The sequence below is a fragment of the Hyaena hyaena genome, unplaced genomic scaffold (genome assembly GCF_003009895.1).
Source record: "Hyaena hyaena isolate Hyena2069 unplaced genomic scaffold, ASM300989v1 scaffold_135, whole genome shotgun sequence".
Lineage (NCBI taxonomy): Eukaryota > Metazoa > Chordata > Mammalia > Carnivora > Hyaenidae > Hyaena > Hyaena hyaena.
Genome location: NW_024080767.1, coordinates 2,650,828 through 2,671,237, shown reverse-complemented (window position 1 = coordinate 2,671,237; position 20,410 = coordinate 2,650,828). Strand labels below are relative to the sequence as shown.

General features: G+C 46.0%; 1 protein-coding gene across 1 annotated transcript in view; it reads left to right on the top strand.

Annotated features, from left to right (window-relative positions):
- The window catches only part of AUTS2 (activator of transcription and developmental regulator AUTS2), a 744,772-nt gene that overhangs the window by 708,861 nt on the left and 15,501 nt on the right, over positions 1 to 20,410 (top strand). The window contains exons 8-14 of the mRNA XM_039238050.1: positions 7,994 to 8,465; positions 10,143 to 10,396; positions 11,378 to 11,619; positions 13,286 to 13,330; positions 16,374 to 16,469; positions 18,967 to 19,038; positions 20,236 to 20,265. Coding sequence (XP_039093981.1) covers positions 7,994 to 8,465; positions 10,143 to 10,396; positions 11,378 to 11,619; positions 13,286 to 13,330; positions 16,374 to 16,469; positions 18,967 to 19,038; positions 20,236 to 20,265 — 1,211 coding nt within the window. The remainder of the gene's footprint in view (positions 1 to 7,993; positions 8,466 to 10,142; positions 10,397 to 11,377; positions 11,620 to 13,285; positions 13,331 to 16,373; positions 16,470 to 18,966; positions 19,039 to 20,235; positions 20,266 to 20,410) is intronic.

The window sequence follows — 20,410 nt, the reverse complement described above, 5'->3', positions numbered from 1 at the left end:
ACAACACCCAGTGCTCATCCCAACAAGTGCCCTCCTCAATGCCCATCGCCCATTTCCCCCTCTCCCCCGGTCCACCCATCAACCTTCTTGTGTTAATAAGTATACACAAAATATGTAATCTTTGCTAAAAAGGAGTTTTTTTGTTTTGTTTTGTTTTAGTTAAAAGAATAGACCAGAAGGTGTTCAAGGAATGGATATGGCTGGTAGCTCGAAATTATTCAGTGTTGATTCACAGAAAGGTGACACTTCCATATGTTTCTGGGCTTTCTAAGGTTGAATACTTTCAACATTTATTAATGTTCCCACTTTACGTTAATTTAAAGTCTGGGACTTCCCCCATCACAACTTATTTGGATGCCGTCTTCACTCCGTCTGTGTGGTGAGGTCTTGGTGGCTCTGTCATTTGGACAAATAGATAGAGACGTTAACTAGAAGACAGAATAATGTAAAAATAGGACATACCCATTTCTAGATGCTGTGGGTCAGACTTCTGAAAAGATGGATGGACACATTGCCTAACGGCCAGTGCTCCCCATAGTTTTCTTGATGTCTTTAAAGCTGTTCATATTTGCTGCAGTAATGACCTTGTCATGAGCACGCCATAATAGGGCTTTCTCATCAAGTGTAAAGACATGGGAAGGCTGGAAGCACAGAAATGTGCCTTAGGGGAATTCTTCCACTTCTCTTCTTCCTCCTTAATTATCAATATCCACCAGTTCCTTTCTGCCCAAATACGCCCAGGAGGAAGCAGTTGGAAATGTTGCAGAGTAGAGAGAAGGCCATATCCACTCCCCATTTCTGAAAGGCAAATATTTATCTGCCCTCTGGGTAAAGAGCTTTTTAAAAAAGTTCCGTCTAGTGGGTAAAGCAGTTTGACTAGAATAAAGTCACATTCTGAGTTGGCTGCTTTGATGGTGGAGTTAGATTGTCCATGAAGGAACTCATTTAAAAATACACAGTTGAGGGGCACCTGGGTGGCAGCTCAGTCGGTTAAGCCTCTGACTGCCCCTCCTCGTTTAACACATATTTTGTATATGTGTTATATATACTGTCTTCTTTCACTAAAGTAAGTCCAGAGAAAAGAAAATATTAAGCTGATTATAAGGAAAGGAAAATACATTCACAGTATTGTACTGTATTTTTAAAATTTCTCTTAATGTTTTTATTTATTTGAGAGACAGAGCATGAGTAGGGGAGGGGCAGAGAGAGAGGGAGACACAAAATCCGAAGTAGGCTCTAGGCTCCGAGCTGTCGGCATAGAGCCCAGATGCAGGGCTCGAACCTACAAACCGTGAGATCCTGACCTGAGCCGAAGTTGGACGCTTAACCATCTGAGCCACCCAGGCACCCCTGTACTGTATTTATATTTTTTTAAAAATCTATATATATGTGGATCTGCACAGTTCCAACCTATCCTGTTCAGGGGTCAGCTATAATGCCTTTCTCTTCTGCAATAATAGTGCACATTTACTATAGGAAGCTTGTTTTGGAAAGTTAAGGGAAAAAGCAAAAAATTTAAAATGAAAATCTGTGGTTATTTCTGCATGATGAGATTACAGTGAACATTTTGATGAATATCTTTCTAATCTTTTTTCTGTGCGTGCATATACACATATATACGGATAATTTTCAGCTTTGAGACCATACTGCTGCCAGTGCACTTCGTTTTACTCGATAGTAATTTTGTCCAGAAATATTTTCCAGGAAGTTATTTTCAATAGTAGTTTGGGGAACACTGTTCGTTTATTCTGTGCTCTACATGGTGGAAAGAACTTAGAACAACCCCTTGAAGTAACTACCGTAGTTTTGCTGTAAGTTATCGGACGTCTGGAAACATAGGAGTTCATCACCGGGACATAACACAGCAAATCTCAACCCTAGCACCCAATACCCTTTTTGTGTACTATGAACGAGGTTTTATAATGTGTTCTTATTCTTTACTTTGTGGAACAAAAGATCTAGTCAAAGGCTTATCTATACACATGATTTAAAAATGCACACAAAACCCTAATGAAAAGTAATAGGAGAAACAAGTAGCAAGTCATTCATAATAACATAACATGGTTTAAAGTATGTAAATGTTTACATTAGAAGACAACAAAATGGTCAGATGTTTGAATCTGGATGTAGGACGGTATATAAATACGACTGCTACAAAAACAGACTCATTCAGGTCCATGGGGCTTGGCAATTCAGATGCCAGGATCAGCCGTACCATTGGTGTCATGATTTCCCAAATGGTGACCACCCAACTCTCCGCTTGTTCGTGACAAGACATGACGTCACAGATACAGGAGCGTACGGTAGTTGCATTCCTGGGAATTCCAGTGTATGAAAACGACACAAAAATCATTTTGTGTTTACATGCAAAGACAGAGTTAGGTTCTAGATTTTTCAGCTGCACGCATGTCCAGTGGGATTTTAGAACATTAACTGAGATGTGTTGTCCTTCTCATGTCCCTAAGAGCCACCAGTGCCGTCTGGCCACTGTGAGAGCCAAACACACTCCCACAAAGTCTGAGAACCCCATGGGGGGGGGTGTCATCGAAGGAGAACCACCTCTTATGGCGGCTCTCGCTCTCATCCTCCTCCTAAAATACCCTTGAATATAGAAGTTCTCAAAGCAATTTGGAGGGTATATTCCTGAGACTTTATGGGCCCTGTCATTTTCTTGTTAGATTTGTTTCCAAGTATTACATGATTTTTGCTATTGTAAAGGGGCTCATTTTTAAATGTTACTTTCTATTCACTATTGCTGGTATGTAGAAAAACTACTAATGTTTGGGGGGGTTATTTGCATATTTTACTCAATTCTCTTATTCTCATACGTTTTTCATCTGATTGTGTTTTCTAGCTAGACTAGCAGTAGTAGTAGTAGTATTTTGAAAACAGTTTTGCCTCTTCCTTTTTTTTGTATTGCTGTTGGTTTTCAATTTAAAAAAAATTTTTTAACATGAATTTATTTTTAAGAGAGAGAGAGAGAGAGACCAGAGCATGAGCAGGGGAGGGGCGGAGAGAGAGGGAGACACAGAATCTGAAGCAGGCTCCAGGCTCTGAGCTGTCAGCACAGAGCCTGACACTGGGCTCAACCCCACCAACTGCAAAATCATGACTTGAGCCAAAGTCGGACGCTTAACCCACCGAGCCACCCAGGCGCCTCTGTTGATTTTCAATTTAAATGACAGGAATAATTTGTTTCTTAGAGGTACAGTCCACATTATCTCTAACACCAAATATACCTGGTACTTATTTATGGGTTGAAGGGAAGTTGTTGACCATTGAGTCATTTTCCAGTTTACTTTTATTTTTTTTCCCCTTATTTTGTATAAAGTCTACTCTCCATGTTTATGGTCATACCACTCTTCAAATTCTGTTTTGTTTGCTATGCTTTTCTTTTTCATGCTCAAACTGTTTTTGTGATGTACTACCAAAATTTTTTTTTTTAAGTTTTCATAGGTAGGGTGCACCTGGGTGACTCAGTTGGTTGAGGATCTGACTCTTGATCTTGGCTCAAGTGTTGATCTCGGAGTCTTAAGTTCAAGCCCCACCCATGTTGGGCTCTGAGCTGGTTCAAAAAAAAAAAAAAAAAGTTTTTTTCATAGGTAACACGATCACATGATTCAAAAATTCAAATGTGTGTGTATATATATATATAGAGAGAGAGGGAATATATATATATATATATATAGAGAGAGAGAGAGAGAGAGAGAGAGAGTCAAAGATCTCCCTCTCCTCCCGCTCCCTAAATGTCTGGTTTTCCTGCCTGAGCCCCCATACAGAAAACCACTGCCTCTGGTATCTTAAGTACCCTTCTGGAGCATCTATATGCACAAAGTAAAAAGGAATGTATATTATTTTTCTTCCATCTTTCACAGAAGCTGGCACTGGGCTGTATGTTATATATGCAGAGTTCCTCATTCATTTTCAAGCTGTAATTTCTTCCACTGTGTGGATGTACCAGATTTATATGTAACCAATCTCCAAATGAGTCCATCTCCCTTCTTTCCAAACTTGTAATTCTTACCATGATGTTGTTTCATGGTGTCTATTGAGATCTAGTGAAGAGAATTCCTTTAGTTTCTTAGCTAAGTGTTGCCAAATTACCCTCCACAGAGGTGGTGGGGTTTATATTCTGCCCCATTTCCCCCAAGAAGCTTGTAACAGATGTGTATCAAAATTAAACTGGGTTTTCCTAATCTGCCCTTATCTTTTTAAAAAAAAATGTGTTTGAGTCAAAAAGATTTTTTTATCTATTATGTATTTTTGAGAAAGAGAGAGAGGGAGCAGGGGAGGGGCAAAGAGAGAGGGAGAGTATCAAGCAAGCCCCACTCTCAGCTCAGAGCCAGACATGGGGCTCAAACTCAGGAAACCACAAGATTATGACCTGAGCTGAAATCAAGAGTCGGATGCTTACCTGACTGAGCCACCCAGGTGCCCCTGAGTCAAGGTTATTGAGATATAATTTACATGTGGTAAATTCACCCTTTTTACTGTACTGTGCAGTGTAATTTTAATTTGCATGTATTTTATTATAAGCATGATGTGTTATTTTTATAATCACAAGAGAAGAGATTCTAAAACCCCAAACTCTAATGAGTAAACCTTGTAAATAAGACGAGTCCATTTGCACATTCTTATTTCTTTCAACCTCAGCAAATTTCATCCTTTGGCAAACTCAGAGCACACAAAGCAATACAAAATTATTTTTTTTAATGCGTTCTTGCCAATTTTGGAGAAGCACAGTAAGACAAATTGACTGTCAAGATGGAAAAGCTTAACTGGGGAAGATACATTTATTGAATAATTGAAAGGAAGAGGAAATGCATTACCGATTAGCCACAGAAATGCATGACGCCTCATCTGTGCCTCAAGAGACTCGTGTAAATGGGGAGTCATAAAACTGTCTCAGCCCCAAAGTTCTTACCAGCCTTCTAACCTGCCACTGCCTTGCTTCTAAGTTGCAGCAATAGGGCATCGACGGATTGATGATCGCTTTCAGCTGTAGCTGAAGTCCAAGTGTTCCAGCAACTCTTTGTAGCTTTCCTAACCCTTCACTGTCTCCTTGTACCAAATATTTTAACGAACTCCTGGATTTTACCATCACCTTTGTTTTGGGATCTTTCCTTCTGAGGGGGCAGCAAAACGTAAATCAGAGAAAAAGCAATTAATGGTGGCAAGAGTTAGGACTAGAACAGAAGTCATCTGATTCGGGAAACAGCCACGTGAGCTCCAGCAAGCACGTTCTGTACCTTCTCTGGGCTTATTCCCCATCTAATCAGAGAGGATTGGATAATAAGATCCGTGCTACTCACAGAGAGGGCCAAGCCTCAGGAGTATCACCTGGGAAATATTCAGAAAAGGAGACCCTGGAGCCCCACCCCAGAATTCCTGAGTCCTAATCGGCATTGGAAATCAGGTGTTCAGGTCATTTGCACCTTCAAGTGCATGATTTCCCGGATTCTGGTCTCAGGCCGAGATTCTGTGCTTCTGGGTTCTCCGAGTCATTCATCATAGATAACCCCGTAGAAATTCGCAGGGCTCACTAGAGAGATTTCAGGGTTCCTGTGCACCCCCAGCTGGTTGTCTGGGATGGTGATTAGCAGTCTGCTCCCCGCTCCCCTAATTCTAGCTGTGACTAGGGTGGGACTAACCAACAGTGACAATGGGGCAACAGAGCAGACGTGACAGCCTTGGGAAGCAAGCCCAAGCCTGCACCATGCCTCCCGCCAACTTGGCTGTGTTGTCCACATTCTAGAAGCCCATTAAATAAAGAACGAGGAGACAAATATAGTCAAGCTAGATAGACGAAGCACTTATCTATGTATTTCTAATGTGCTTCCTTACCGGCATAAGGAAATCGAAATGATATATCCTCTGGGCGGTGTCCCTTGGAAAATGAAACTTTCTTTTATGTCAGAGAGAAATTTTGGACACCGATTTGGGGAGGGAGAACATGAATTTGAATTTAAACTTAATGAGATGGAAAATGTGTACGTATTTCTTCTTCACCATCCCAATCTGGAGAGAACAAAACACTTCAAAAGGAGAGAGATGTATTCCTGCCATTAGAGCGAGCATAATGATCCTAAATTAGCCGTCTGAGAGTCAGAGTGGGAGGAATCCCTGCTTATGCACCCAGAACCTCTCACAAGGGAAAATCTCTTCTATCGTGTGTCGTTAGGATATCTGGGGTGGTAGTGCATCGGCCCCGAACCCACTTAACCAGCTCGCATTGTAGGAAGCCTGTGTATTTCAGTGAGCTCGTGTAATTGCTTGCTATGGAAAATGTTAAAAAAGGGATGGAAAAAACATTGAAAGCGAAGCGGAACCAGATCCCCTTGGTGTGAATGTCTGCAGATAAAGGGTCTTGTCTCCTGATTTAGGAGTTCTGACTGAATGGAGCCTGTCTACCTCAAGAATCTTGATGTTCTCTCTCAGCCCTCGAGTTAGAAACTAAGGTTTTGGGAATTTGTAAAATTTCAGCTTATCGTTATCAAAAATCTTCCCAGAAGGGCTCTGAAGGACAGCACTGGATGGAAAGATGTGTGAGAGGGATGCCAGGAGTCTGGAGTTAACTTTTCACTGGGGTCTTACTGGATGTTTTTATCCTTTGGTAGCTGAAACATGCCAAGAGGGGGCTTTCTTTGGAGGCTGCCTGTGCACTTGTAAAGATAGCCAGGCTCGTATTAGCCCCCAAATGTGCTTTGTTTATAAACCCAGTTTGCTTCTGCTTCTGCGCATGTCACAGGTGTGATCTCTTTGTTACCAAAAGAACGTTGAAAATAATGGATCGCTTTGATGCAAATTCCAGGGGAGGAAACACAGCAAGTGTGTGCGCCCAAGGGGACATCAACGGAAATCGATAGGACCCTTGCGAATACTGTGTAGGTTTCACACACGATCCAGTGAGACTGGAAGAGAAAGCCGATGCCCCAAGTAGTTTATTTCAGAATGCCTGGAGCACATCCTCATTTCAGAGACTATCGCGACCCATTCTCTCCCGATTTCTGAGCTGTGTGATAATAAAAGGATGGCTTTTTTTTTTAGCGCAAAGTAGCGAGAAGGATCATTCCCCGCCCCCTTCCCCAATGTACACAAAAGCATAACTCGATAGGGACATTTCTTTCTATTTAATGCCATATTTGTCTTTCTTCTGTTAGAGGATTTTATGGGGTTTGGCTAATGGGGTGACCAAATACTCTGTGAGATGTGGCATGGATGTTTGGGGCTTTGGAGAGAAGCGTATCTTTTAAATTCGTAACAGGAGCATGGACTTGGCCCCATGTTCGTGCTGGTGGGATTTCACATCTAGGCTCTGCCTCATCGTTCAGCACTGCACCCTTCAGTGGCCGGGAGTGTGGGGGACCCTTTAAAAGGCCTGGCTTTGTATAGCTGGCTGTGAATTGATCTGAATTCATGTTTGCACCTTGGATCTCAGACGTTGCTAGGATCACTTGGTGAGCACGAGGCGGCCCCGCCGTTTGACCAGTTTAGCACTTGCCAAACAAAAAATTATTTCTGTAAATGTCAAGTGTGTCTCATCAGTCAGAATGGGAAGGGAGAAGACGCAAGGCCAAGAAGGAACATCTGTGTGTGGTTAAATAACATTTGCTTCACTTGCTGTTTGAAAACACCGCTCCCTTGTATATTCAAGAACTGTATGGGTTATAAATGGGAAAAATCAACTTGCCGGCTATTGTTTCTTAATTTTGCTCCATAAACGCCTTTGTCAAGATGAAGGAAAACATTCATTTTCAGACTCTGGTGGCCCAGGCTGCTTTCTGGAATGCAGCCTCCTCCGGCCGGGCCGCGTTGGCCTGTCCACAGCGTGCCCGTGTCCCGCACGCGGTAGAGCGAGGCCAGGAAGCCAGCAGGCGGGACCTCGCCAACACCGTGCGATCTGTGATCTGGGCCTGGACTGTGCTTTCTGCCCCTCATTCCACACTCACGTGTCATTACCTGTGGTTTTGTCTCTGCTCTCCCCCCCGCACAGATCCGGAGTTAGGTGTCGGCACACTACCCGAACATGACAGCCAGGATGCAGGCCCGATTGTCCCCAAGATATCGGGTCTAGAGAGAAGCCAGGAGAAGAGCCAGGACTGTTGCAAAGAGCCGATCTTTGAGCCCGTGGTGCTTAAAGACCCCTGCCCTCAGGTCCCTCAGCCGCCACCCCAGCCGCAGGCCGAGCCCCAGCCCCGAGCTCCCTCTCCAGACCCTGACTTGGCGCGGCGCACGGAGGCCCCGCCTCAGCCCCCACGGCCAAGCACACAGCCGCCCCAGGCGCCCCCAGAGGCCCAGCTTCAGCCGGCCCCTCAGCCTCCTGTGCAGAGGCCGCCCAGGCCGCAGTCCCCCACCCAGCTTCTCCATCAGAGCCTCCCGCCTGTGCAGGCCCACCCCTCGGCCCAGAGCCTCTCCCAGCCGTTGTCCGCCTACAACAGCAGTAGCTTAAGCCTCAACAGCTTAAGGTGAGCCAACCTGCTTTTTTTTTTTTTTTTTTTGGCCTGACTTTTGTCGTCTTCCTTGGGACTGGCAGGCGGGAGTGGGGAAGGGGGTTCCCGAGGACACTGGTGTTTCTTGTTGCAAACACTGTCACTGTCCTCTCCGGGAGGCAGAGACCAGGGGTCGGGGAGAGAGGGCCCCGTGAGGCTTGGGTCTCTTGGGAGGAGGCAGGTTGGGCCTGGTCGGGGCGTGAGGACGTTGTGAAGAACTAAAACAGCCGCAGAGACTCCTGGGTGGAGGGGCAAAGCAGGACGGGGAGGGTGCATAAGACACAGCAGAGAGGGGAGCTCCCCACCCTGTCCTGGGGAGAGGCCGCCAGTGGAGACCTACGAGCATCCAGTGTTACGAGATTTTTGTTTTTAATTTTTTTGTGGTATTTATTTATTTTTAAGAGGGGGGAGACAGAGCACAAGTGGGGGAGGGGCAGAGACGGAGGGAGACACAGAATGCAAGCAGGCTTCAGGCTCTGAGCTGTCAGCACAGAGCCCGATGCAGGGCTCGAACCCACGGACAGTGAGCTCATGACCTGAGCCAAAGTCGGATGCTTAATCAACCGAGCCACCAGGCAGTTCCCCTGTGTTAGGAGATTCTTAGAAGGGAGCGACTGGCCCCCACGAGAGGATGAGCTGCAACTCCAGAGTCAGGAAGATGGGTACCAGGGAGTCCTCCAGTTGAGGTTTTTCCGTTACGATGTACTTCTTCCCCGGGCGGGTCAGAGAGGCGTAGGAGAAGCGAGCCGGGCTGGAGAAACACAAGCTCCCGTGTGGAGTCCAGGCTCTCCTGCCTTGTCTTTGCCAGATTACAAAGGAGAGTTTTCAGGGCAGCACAGAGGAGGAGCCGCCAAGGAAAGGGAGCCAGAAACCCCAGGCGTGGGGCCGAGCGTGGCCCACCCTCGCTTGCCCCCGGGGGGTGTAATTCTAACCTGGTGGGGCTGGCTGTTTCCTGTCCAGGAGAGGGAAGGGAAGCTGCCTTCGCCGGGGCCAGGCCCCTGCTCTGCGCCCCCTGAGTTCCTTTCTATGGCCCTTCAGACCATGGCGGTGATGCGGGGCTCCCGGGTTCGCCTCCTGTCTGTGCTTCTTCATGTAAGGGGCAGCCGTCAGAGAGGGTGAGCTCAGGCCGCTGTTCTCCTCCATCTTCGTGCAGTGGAGGAAATGTGGCTTGTGGAAGATGCGCAGAAGGCGCAGGGTTTCTGGGGGCAGAGATGAGAATCTGGCTGCAGAGGGGGAGCGGACTTGAGTTTCCGGCCACTGGCTGGTCACCAGGTGTGCACCGGTGAGAGAGAAAGGGAGAGCACGAGCAGGGGAGAGGCAGAGAGAGAGAGAAGAAGAGAGAAAATCGCAAGCAGGCTCCCGCCATCAGTGCAGAGCCCAGTGCGGGGCTCGATCCCATGAACCGTGAGATCATGACCTGAGCCAAAACCAAGAGTCAGACACTGAACCCGCTGAGCCACCCAGGCCCCCCTGAGGTTGTGATTGTAGCAGAGGCTCCTTGTGGGCATGAGGGGAGGGTCTGTAAAGAAGAAAGAGCAAAAGGAAGCACTGCATGGCTCTGGGCAGGGAAATAGGATAGGATTTTTTTTTTTAAGGAAATAAATTGCTTATGGCTTTTTTCTTTTCTTCCCTTTTTTTTGGTCACTCCAACAGCAGTAGCAGAAGCAGCACCCCAGCGAAGACTCAGCCCGCCCCGCCTCACATCTCTCACCACCCTTCGGCCTCCCCGTTCCCCCTCTCACTGCCCAACCACAGCCCCCTGCACAGCTTCACGCCCACCCTCCAGCCTCCCGCACACTCACATCACCCCAATATGTTCGCCCCTCCCACGGCTTTGCCTCCGCCACCACCTCTGACTTCAGGGGGTCTGCAGGTCTCCGGACACCCGGCCGGAAGCACTTACTCAGGTAGGAGGGGGTGCCGGCCTCACCCATCTACACTCCCGTCTCCCACACGCGGGGCCTCCCCACTGTCCTTCGTGGCTGGGTTTTATCGACTGACCAGTTCCTGCTTTATGATATGGATTCTTGTAACCCTCCTCCAGTCCTTCACGGGCTGAGGTTTGGCAAGAGTACACACCACCATCCTACCGACCTAGCACAACCTGGGAGGCTCAGACACAGCCACGGGGAAGCCAGTTGGTTGGAAGTCCAACTACGGTCGTGCGCTGTGTGGTAAAACACGGATTATGTGCCGGGTCATCCCCTTAGAGAGACAGAAACTTCACTGGGCCCGCGACTATTCTATTCCAGTCTCTTAAATTCCATTCTGGTTTAAGGGGGTTGTCTTCAGGGGCCTTCGACATTCTTGGGAGGGAAAGGTATCCCAGACTTTTAAGTGTTAACAAAATCCAGTGTTAGATACTGGCTTCTTTTCTCCTCACCTGTGTTGACCAAGCTGGTATCCCAAGGTCGGTCCGCTGTAGCCACGTGGACATCCCCCCTTGAAGACGGGGACATGAGAACACGGCCAGGTTAACATAGCTCAGTGTGCACTCAACTATGCGAGTTCCTTGAACCATCAATACTGTTGATATTATTGTCCCCCTGTGGTAGATGCGGGAGCTGAGACCTAGGTGGGTGGTCCCCCCCCCCCCCCCCCCCCGCCCCCACGCCAGGGGTCCCTGAGCTGGCGGTCACAGAGCTGAAAATTGACCTCCGGCTGTTCAGCCTGGAGCCTGTCCCCGAAAGCCTAGAGGCTAAAAGAATTAGATTGTGATGGCATCGGGGTCCTCTGGTTGGTCGTCCCCTTCCATCTGGGGGCACAGAGGCCCTCAGGGGTGCCCTTGGCCCCGCCTCCCTCTCTGGTCAGGGACTCAGATGTCCAGATTCGAAGGATACCACCGAGGGGAGAAAAAGCATCACCTTCTCCCTTTCCTTCTCTTCCAGAGCAAGACATCTTGCGACAGGAACTGAACACACGTTTTCTGGCGTCTCAGAGTGCTGACCGCGGGGCGTCCCTGGGCCCCCCGCCCTACCTGCGGACCGAGTTCCACCAGCACCAGCACCAACACCAGCACACGCACCAGCACACGCACCAGCACACCTTCACACCGTTCCCCCACGCCATCCCGCCCACCGCCATCATGCCGACGCCAGCACCTCCCATGGTGCGTACCCCAGGCAGAAATGTGAGGATAAGTAGAGCACGACTCTTTTCTTATGCAGCACGCTGGGGTGGAGTGGGCTGTCTGGGCGCAGGAGGCTGCATGGGGGTGGGGGGTGCTGGCCATGTAGAGGGCTTCTTTGGCCTTCGCCGACCTTGCCAGAGAGAAGGGAGTGTGCCCTGCTCCGGGCAGCGCTAACCCAGGGCCTAAGGTAGGAACCTTTTTCTAGAAAGTTCTGTCCAGCGCTGTGTGTGTGGGGGGGGGGGTCAGGGGAGGGCATTCTAGATGCCCTCCAAACCGTCCCATCCAGGGTCAGTATCAACTTCTTCAAGGATACCTTTGTGTTGGGGACTGCCACCAGATGGAAAAACGTATCTGTCAGTGCTTCTCACCAAGTAATAACAAGAAACAGATGCCCATAGGATACTGGCTGTTGGGAGGAGGGCCAAGGAGGGGAGAGAGCTGTCTGAAGGTCTGGACTGTATCGGTTACCCCTGCTCTTTCAGGTGTCTCCCCAGGCCTGTTTTGTTGAGGGGGGGTTATATTTCTTGTCTTTCATAAAACGGGTCCCCGGGCTGGTATCCTGCTCTGTCAGCAAGCAGTCAGGGAGCAGTGCGCCCACAGGGGCGGAAGTCAGCCCCATGGTAAGAGCTGCCACCACCAAGGACATGGTCTTGGTCTTGACCCGGGTGTAGCACATGCCAGATGAACCACTTAGGATATTTTTTTTTTTAAGCCTACAAACTGTAGTGAGTAGTGCCTTATTAGGGTGCACAATATTCTTAGATAGAGCCCTGTCTGCCGCAGTGAGTGTTAGAGTGTTTTACTGACTTAAGTTTTAATATTTAAGGAAGGATTTAAGTTGAAGGCAATTAGTGTCGGCGTGGTGAGAATAGGTTTGAATTCCGTGATTGTAAGAGGTGTGCTCTTCCCTACACGTTGCATCCTCTCCCTCCCCTCCCTATTTTGTTCAACTTAATGTTTTTAAATATGGATTTTAAAGTTTATTTTAGAAATTTTATTTAGGAGAATATGAGATGAGGCCTGTATCTTTTTTCTGGAGGAATTGTGCTTCTCAACAGTTGTATTTTTAAGGGCTTACTATTTGGGGAGAGAGTTTATGGCAGCCTGAGTGAGCTGTTATACACATAAAACCTAACTAAGGGGGGTTGTAGCACCAAGACATCGACGTTATTTAGAGGAAGCAGTGGGATGCTCTTTTCTGCTCAAAAGAAAAGTCTTAAGACCTCACCCAGATTCCTTCATATTTGGGTCTAATACGTTTCAGCAGGTGGCTGAACATATAGTTCTTGGGCCAAAAGGAAGATGGAAATGGAGGGAACTCTCTGGATAAATCATTCCAAATGCTCGCTTCTCTCTGAGTTATCTGAATAATGGCCCCATTTCTCCAGTTTAAAGGTGTGGTTTATGCCGGTCTCTAAATGTAGCCTAGAAAGAAAGACTCTCCGGCATAGCCGGGACCGACATGCACCATGTGGGTTCTCACTTGGGTTTTCCATGTCTTGTCGAGGGACTTTGGAGTTGAGAAGGGATTCTCTCAAACAACGAGGTCATGGAGTCTGTTGACAGCCTAAGGGCGGAGAAGCTCACTCAGGGCTGCCTCCGCCGAAGCCGTGAACAGAAATGTAGACTCTTGAAGTAACTAGCTTTTGCTTTGATCCCTTTACAGTTTGACAAATACCCTACAAAAGTTGACCCATTCTACCGGCACAGTGTGAGTCTTGTTACCATGCTACACATTCAATGTAACTGCTTTTCCATTTTCGTGCTCTCGCCACAGATCAGTAAATGACTAGCAGCCTTCCTTAATCATCTTTGCGAGAATTCCCATTACGCCTCGTCACTTTGGATGCTTGCTTTTGTGACGTTTGCTTCTGGTAAAGATGCAGTATCCTCTTCTGAGTCAAAAGATCATTAGCCTGACCCCCAAAAGCACAGGCAAAACTCACAGCAAGCCAGACGTCTGTCCTCAAAGTGGGGGGAGGGTCTGCACTTGACCCACCAAGGCGCAGGAGACCCTGGAATCACAGGATTTCGGGGATCGACCAAAGCGTCCTTGACACAGATTTCCCAGAATCCAACTTGAGTTATTCCTTCCGAACAGAATGTCTTTCATCTTGTTTGACTCCTGAGCCTTTCCAAAGCAGATTCTCCTTGACTCTTGACTAAATGTAGACAGACCTCCTTCTCCCACGTGGCGGGGTCCTGTTCTCCTGGGCTTGTTACAACCAAAACCAAAAATATTATTTAAACAAAAGAGTGTCTTATGATTGAACTTTATGATTTTCCCCTTTAACCTCCTTCTTCTTTATAGAACAAAAAGAAATTTATTTTATGCCTCGTTAAGGAGGATGGTTCTAGAACTTAAATTGGCACCCGCCTGTTTCGGTACATTCATTGGAGACATAAGACAAGAGGGCTTTATTTATTTCTTTTCTGAGACAAACACCTTGTACGTCTTACCATGATGTTTTGATTATGGAGTGAATACTGCATCCTTTTCACCTGAAAGTTTGCAAGTTTCTTTGCTCGGTGGTTTATTTATATTTTTTAAATGACACCAGAGAGAAAGAAGATGCATAATTGCCTATAGCCATGTTGGGCCACCATCCTCAACTACGCTTGCTCGAAAAGAAGTGCTACTCAGTAGATCGGCAAAGCCCGTGAACACCTTCATACTCTGAACCAGATGATCAGGCACCATCTCAGTCCAGAGTGCAGCTGAGAAGTCAGAACTACAAACTACTAGAAATCAATTAGGCATTAGTTACTCTGGAATAGTGCAGACCCAACATGAGGAAGCCTACTCAGGAAGAGATGCGGAAAGTATATCTGCGTGCCAGAGCCCCACATCATTCTGGCACTTTCTGCCCACAGCACTGTGATACAAAAGCTTTTTTTTTAATGGACGTGCAAAATCCAGCTTCCCCTTTAGCGCTGTCCCATGAGCGGAGCCGTCCTTAGGATCATCAGATTTCTACCCTTTGTCTGTATTTGTGGATTTAAATTAAGGACTAGCTTAAGGAAGTCCTTCCCAGAGAAAGTTTAGCATGCTCAGCTGGTAGCTCAGATTTACTTCCTAGGACAAAACGTAGTGCCTTCCCACCTGCGTATTCCACAGAGGGTCCTTAGATTTACGGTAGAGAGTAAGCCCAGAGGCCTGAATGTACAACAGGTTTCCAATTTATTACTCAGGTACTTCAGATTTTTCATTGTGGGGGATGGCAGTCCTGCTATATTCTAAGTCCCACGTGGTCAGTCACGGACTATAATAGCAAAAGGAAAATGGTAAACATATCTAATTTTTTTTAATTGAAAACACGAAAGGAAATACACCCACCTAGAGGCAGAGTAATAGAGATTTGAGTGTGTTTTAGTGTGGCATGTACTTAATTACTCTGCTTCATACAGGATACTGGGGGAGAGTTATTTCATTTTATTAGTTATAGTGGATAATGTACGAAGTACTTAGTCTCTCCTGCTTTGGGGATTAGGACGTTGTAAGGGGAATTAAGATGCAATGCACTCAAGTATCTAAAACACAATTTTAGACTTAAAAGTAGTTTTAAATGAGGGCACTTGGCTTGCAATCACTGTTTAAGTGGATTTAGTTCAATATCAATTAGTCTGAAAACTTTGCTGCATCATTGAAGGGAGCAAAATGAAATAAAGACCAACAGAAAAGTACGTGCCCTGAAAACAGGATTGTAAGATGGGCATTTTAGCCATTACCTAGAAATAGCTAGCAGAAAGGCATCATTAGGAAAAGCTTGAATTATTATTGGGTTTTTGACATCTTACGCAACCTGGAAGGTGGGACATAAAAGTCCTTATGGTGGTTTGATCCACGTACATGGAATCGGAGCAGTAGGATCTCAGAAATACGCAGTTTCTAGAAGGAGGAAAAGATGCGTGTGCCTCGTGTTCAGGATTGCTGTACATTCCTTTCCTCCACTGTGTCCTCTATACACTCTTAATTCCAGAAAATTCAGAATCTTAATTCAGAATCATTCTTCTCCCTGCACCGAGTGGTCAGACACGGCAAGGGCTGGGTTTGAGTAGCCCCCAGGGAGCTTGTCCACCTTCTAGAAAAAGTAGCTCCGTTGTAAGTGCACATGAGTCATTTGCTTCTACCCTCCCACAAATATTTGTCATCGTTTGAGCTGAGACAATTAAATTGTCCTCTGAAACTGCCACTTCTGGAGCAACCTAATGAAGCAAGGATTGTGAATATTTTCTCATTTCCTCCAAACTATTAAAAATCTAAAAGTACTAATTGAGTTTTAATGGTATAAAATCCTGGAACTCATAAAGAGTTGCTTCTTTTTCTTCCTTTTTTCTTAATTTTTCTTTTTTTTTCCTTCTTTTTTTTTTTCCTTTTTCTAATTAACTTGTAATTTTCCGGGCATCTTATTTGGCTCAGCACCCCTCCTGTTTTTGATGCACATTAAAATCTCAAACCATTTAGGCCTTCTATCCGATTTAACAATTAATAATTAGGAAAGCTCCCTTTCTAAGGATGTCCTCATCTGGGACATCATTTGTTGGCTGATTGATTCTGAACTACTTTTAACTTTTTAAGTTAAGCATTCACGGCACATCTGTGTGATCATTTCATCCTGGCTTCTTGACTAATAGCATCAAACTAAGATTATCTGGCTTGCTCATGTCGATGTCGTTCTTTGGGAAGGGAATTGGAATATATCATTTGCCTCCTACTAAAATCTTTTTTTCCCCCTCTCCGTCTTTGGCCACAGCTCTTCCATTCCTACCCTCCTGCAGTATCGGGCATCCCCCCTATGATTCCGCCCACTGGTCCTTTCGGTTCACTCCAAGGAGCATTTCAGCCGAAGGTAAGAAACCTTACCGTGAAAACAGGCGAGGATCTTCACAGGCAGAACCACAGGCTAGGCACGCGGGTGGGTTCTACGTCCTCTCGCCTGCCAATGACGAATTTTTCCAATCCGAAGTGACCACTAGGTTTAGAGTGACAGTATTTTTTTTTTGTGACCCCACTAGTTTTAAACCTCAGCCCAAATTTAATTTTCAGTCTGTATCACCCATGTAATCTCAGTTGAGCTGGGATTTCCTATAATCTTTAAAATATACAGAATACGTGTGTGTGTGTGTGTGTGTGTATATACACACACACATATATATATTTAATAATATATATATATATATATATTTTATTGCCAGTATTGTGGACATAAGCTTCTGGTCAAGAAATGCATGAAATGTCAGATATGTGTGCACCTGGTTGCCCTTGAGATACGTATTATTAGCAGAGAGGCAGAGCTGAGCCTTTACTAATTTTAAGAGGAAGGAAGAGCACAATTCCAAACGAAAATTGCATCCTTCCGGTTGTGTGAAGGGGAGAGGCTTCTGCTCATCCTCCCTCGTTTTGCTCTTGAGCCCCGTCTGTCTGCAAATAGGGTCTGTCTGAGTGGAGGGCAGCCACCTACCCTTTTTTTCACTTTTTGGGCTCTACCCTGCCTTAGTGCTCCCTCAGGCATGGCCACACTTCCCAAGGTCAAGACCTACAGCCTAGTGTGAAATTAACCTTTTGTCCTTTACAATAACTAAATTCTTTTCTACCTGGTCAGTGTTATTCTACTCAATTTGGGCCAGACTTCTCTTTGAAGGTCAATATTGAGGAGTAATTCTCAGAACTCTCTATCCTTAGGTGGCTTTATTATAGCCTCTTCTTTATTTTTATACAAAAGCGAAATGAAGTTATGTTAGTAACCATTCTCAGATTTTTTTTTTTTTTAAGTAGGAAGTTTTGCTGTGTGTGGTTTTTGGTCTTCCCTTTTATTTATTTATTTTTTCCTCGATCTCATATCTAAGAGAAAACACCAGTTTGGGGCCAGAGTCTCCCAGGATGCGTGCGTTTTGCATTTCCAGAGGCACATTGTTGTAAAACTAGAAACAGAAAAGACGTTTAAAAGCATTGGGAATGGGACAACGTACACCTTAGAAATGACGTTTATCTGCTTGGAAATGTGGCTTATAGGCCAGGTTATCCATACCTGGGACTTCCGTGATGGCCCTGTGAAACTCTCCTCTCTTGGGATGAAATGACAGTGATTTTTCAGCCCCTTCCCCAGTCTGCCATTCCCTGCATCCTCACACCCTGGGCCTTGGTCTGTCCCCTCTGGACTGTACGGCATCTCCAGAGCCTCCCCAAACAGACTGCTAGGTCATTTAATAAATTAGACTATTTCCCTCACTCACAATTATCCAATCACACCGAAAACTACATCTGGGCAAGAAAGTGTCTCTCTTGGTGTTGAAATAGGCCTTTCCAGGCCATCTTACTGATTGAATATGTAGATTGCTGTTCATTAGCGGAGTTCTTCATATGTATGCAAATCAGGCTGTTAACAACTCCAGCTTAATTGTTAGTTGTACAGCAGCTGATTGCTTTTCTTTCTTTCATGCTTCCCCCCCCCCCCCACCGCCCCCCTTCTCCTTATAGGCAAGCTTTGTGCCTAAGCTTGGGCTCTTTTCCCACACGCGTTAACTTCTGCTGTGAGGGGAGTCCTAGAAGTTGTGATTTCTTTAATAAAATACCTGGTGGAAAATGTCCCGAATCCTTTATCCGCTAGATCGTAGGGACTGTGGGTGCCGGAAGTAGGCTTTTTGTCGTTGCTGTAGATTCAAAGGACTGAAGCCTGTAGATAAGGGTATTGTTAGGAATGACATTCAAGAATGCTGGTGGTTTAGAAAAGCAGAAGCAGAATTACTGTAGAAATCATTTAATAGTAGATCTGTGCAGTCCCTAAATGAGGTCATCTTGTTCCATTTCCATCCCTGCTAATGAGTAATTATGGAGAATAATTCCTTGTTATTGTCTGCTGGTTAAAATCTAAAGTTAGCTTAATGTCTGTGAAACACTTCCAGTTATTCTGATGCAGCAAACAGCAGCGATGTTCACTCAACCATTTCTTAGAACGCTTGGTGATAGCGCAGAAGACACGATGATAGGGCTGCCCGTAACTCGGAAGAAGATGGATTCAAGGGCAGGGCTTTCATATGTTTCTTCTCTTTGGTCCTGCGCTTTTTATTGCAGTGAGATGTGACGTGGTCCACCTCTCTGTGTTTGGATGCCCTTCCTAGACCAGGCAAAGTCGGGTCGGGGTCCCTTGAGAAACTAGGGAGCGGGTCCTCTTCAGAGCATGCGCGATCAGTGGGGGAAATGCCTCTGTGAACTCTCGTATTCCAGAATGAAACAAACAAATGACACTGACATTTGACTTGCAAATATCTTTTAGAAGGAAAAGAAAGATCTTGCTTTTCTGGTCATGTGTTCTGTGCCTTCTAAGCTGTGGTCTAATTCATTTGTAGACATCCAACCCTATCGATGTTGCCGCTCGACCCGGGACAGTCCCTCACACTCTGCTCCAGAAGGACCCTAGGGTACGTAGAAGAAAGTCCGGCTGGGCCGCAGAGGGGGTGGGTTGGGGGGGTTGTTTCCACAGGCTCCCAGCCCAGGCCATGCACCTTCCTCTGCCCAGCTGAGCCAGCTGCTGTTTGAGCCGTTCCTTCTAGTTTGTGGAAGAAAATGCCGGTCATTCTTAGAGAACAAAATTTCTCTCCTGCTCCATTGTGGCTGATGACACGAAGGGAATGACCCAGTAGAGGAGAACACAAATGGCTTGTGGTCCAAGGCCAGGAAGTGGATGCCATCAGCTTGTGTCCAGTTGTTCGAACCAATCTTCTCTGTCTGCATCTCCTAAATCTTCTCATCAAAGAAGTAACTCTAAAATGTTTTGAGTGGAAAAACGCTAAGCCCTTTCCTTCCCGGAAGTCACAGGACACTCCCCTGCTGCTCTCCTGGCCCCTACTTTTAAGGCAGAATCTCCCTGTGATCTGTGTCAAATATCCCACACACTTCAGTTATGTCACTCATTCATAATGCGTACCTCTACCGACTCTCAAAAACGATCAGAAGTTCTACAAAAGATGGCAGGCTTGTCTCATGGGTTATTACTTGCGTGTGTCTTTGTGGTAAATATGGACAAACGGGTACTTTTTACAGTATCGCCTTTTTCCCTGGGTCAAGGCAGTCAGAAACCGATGGCCAGCGTTAGGTAGAAGTTTAAAATGAACTAGCTATGTAAGTATTTTTATGACATGTAGTGAACTTTTATTTAAACGTGTGTAATACCTCTAAGTAACATGCGATCATCACATAGTGTGGTGGTTCCCATGAAGTTAGTTCCACGGTACGTCCAGAGGGGACAGCTCTCCCCGATGCCCCTGGGTACCCAGGCTTCCGAGACCGTCGTCCTTTAGAGCCCAGGCGGTGTGGTTGGAAGGGCTGTTCAGAGGCGTAATGTGAGCAAATCGTGTTGCCAGAGGGCAAATTGCTATTGATTAAACTTGGTTGGGGGCTTGTCAGCGTGGATGTACCCAGGCTTGTGAAGAGGGGGAGGGGACACTTGGCACTTTTGATAGTGTGAAAATGGGTTAATTATTCTCTAAAAGGGCTTCATTTAAAAGTAAAATTCTAACATTTTAATTTCCCCTCCTAATGAAGCACTACAAATTTGTTAATTAGAGCAATTGTTTGAGTGACAGGCATGTAACCAAGTTGTCATTTTCTCTTCACAGTTGACAGATCCTTTCAGACCTATGTTAAGGGTAAGAGAGCTTCTTCTAGAACTGTTTTGCAACCTCTGTTTGACTCCCTGTGGGTTAAAAATACAAATCCGTTACAAGGAAACAAGGCATAGAAATGTTGGAATAAAATGTTGGGAGGAGAGTGGCTGGGCTCTTCAGGTAGTAT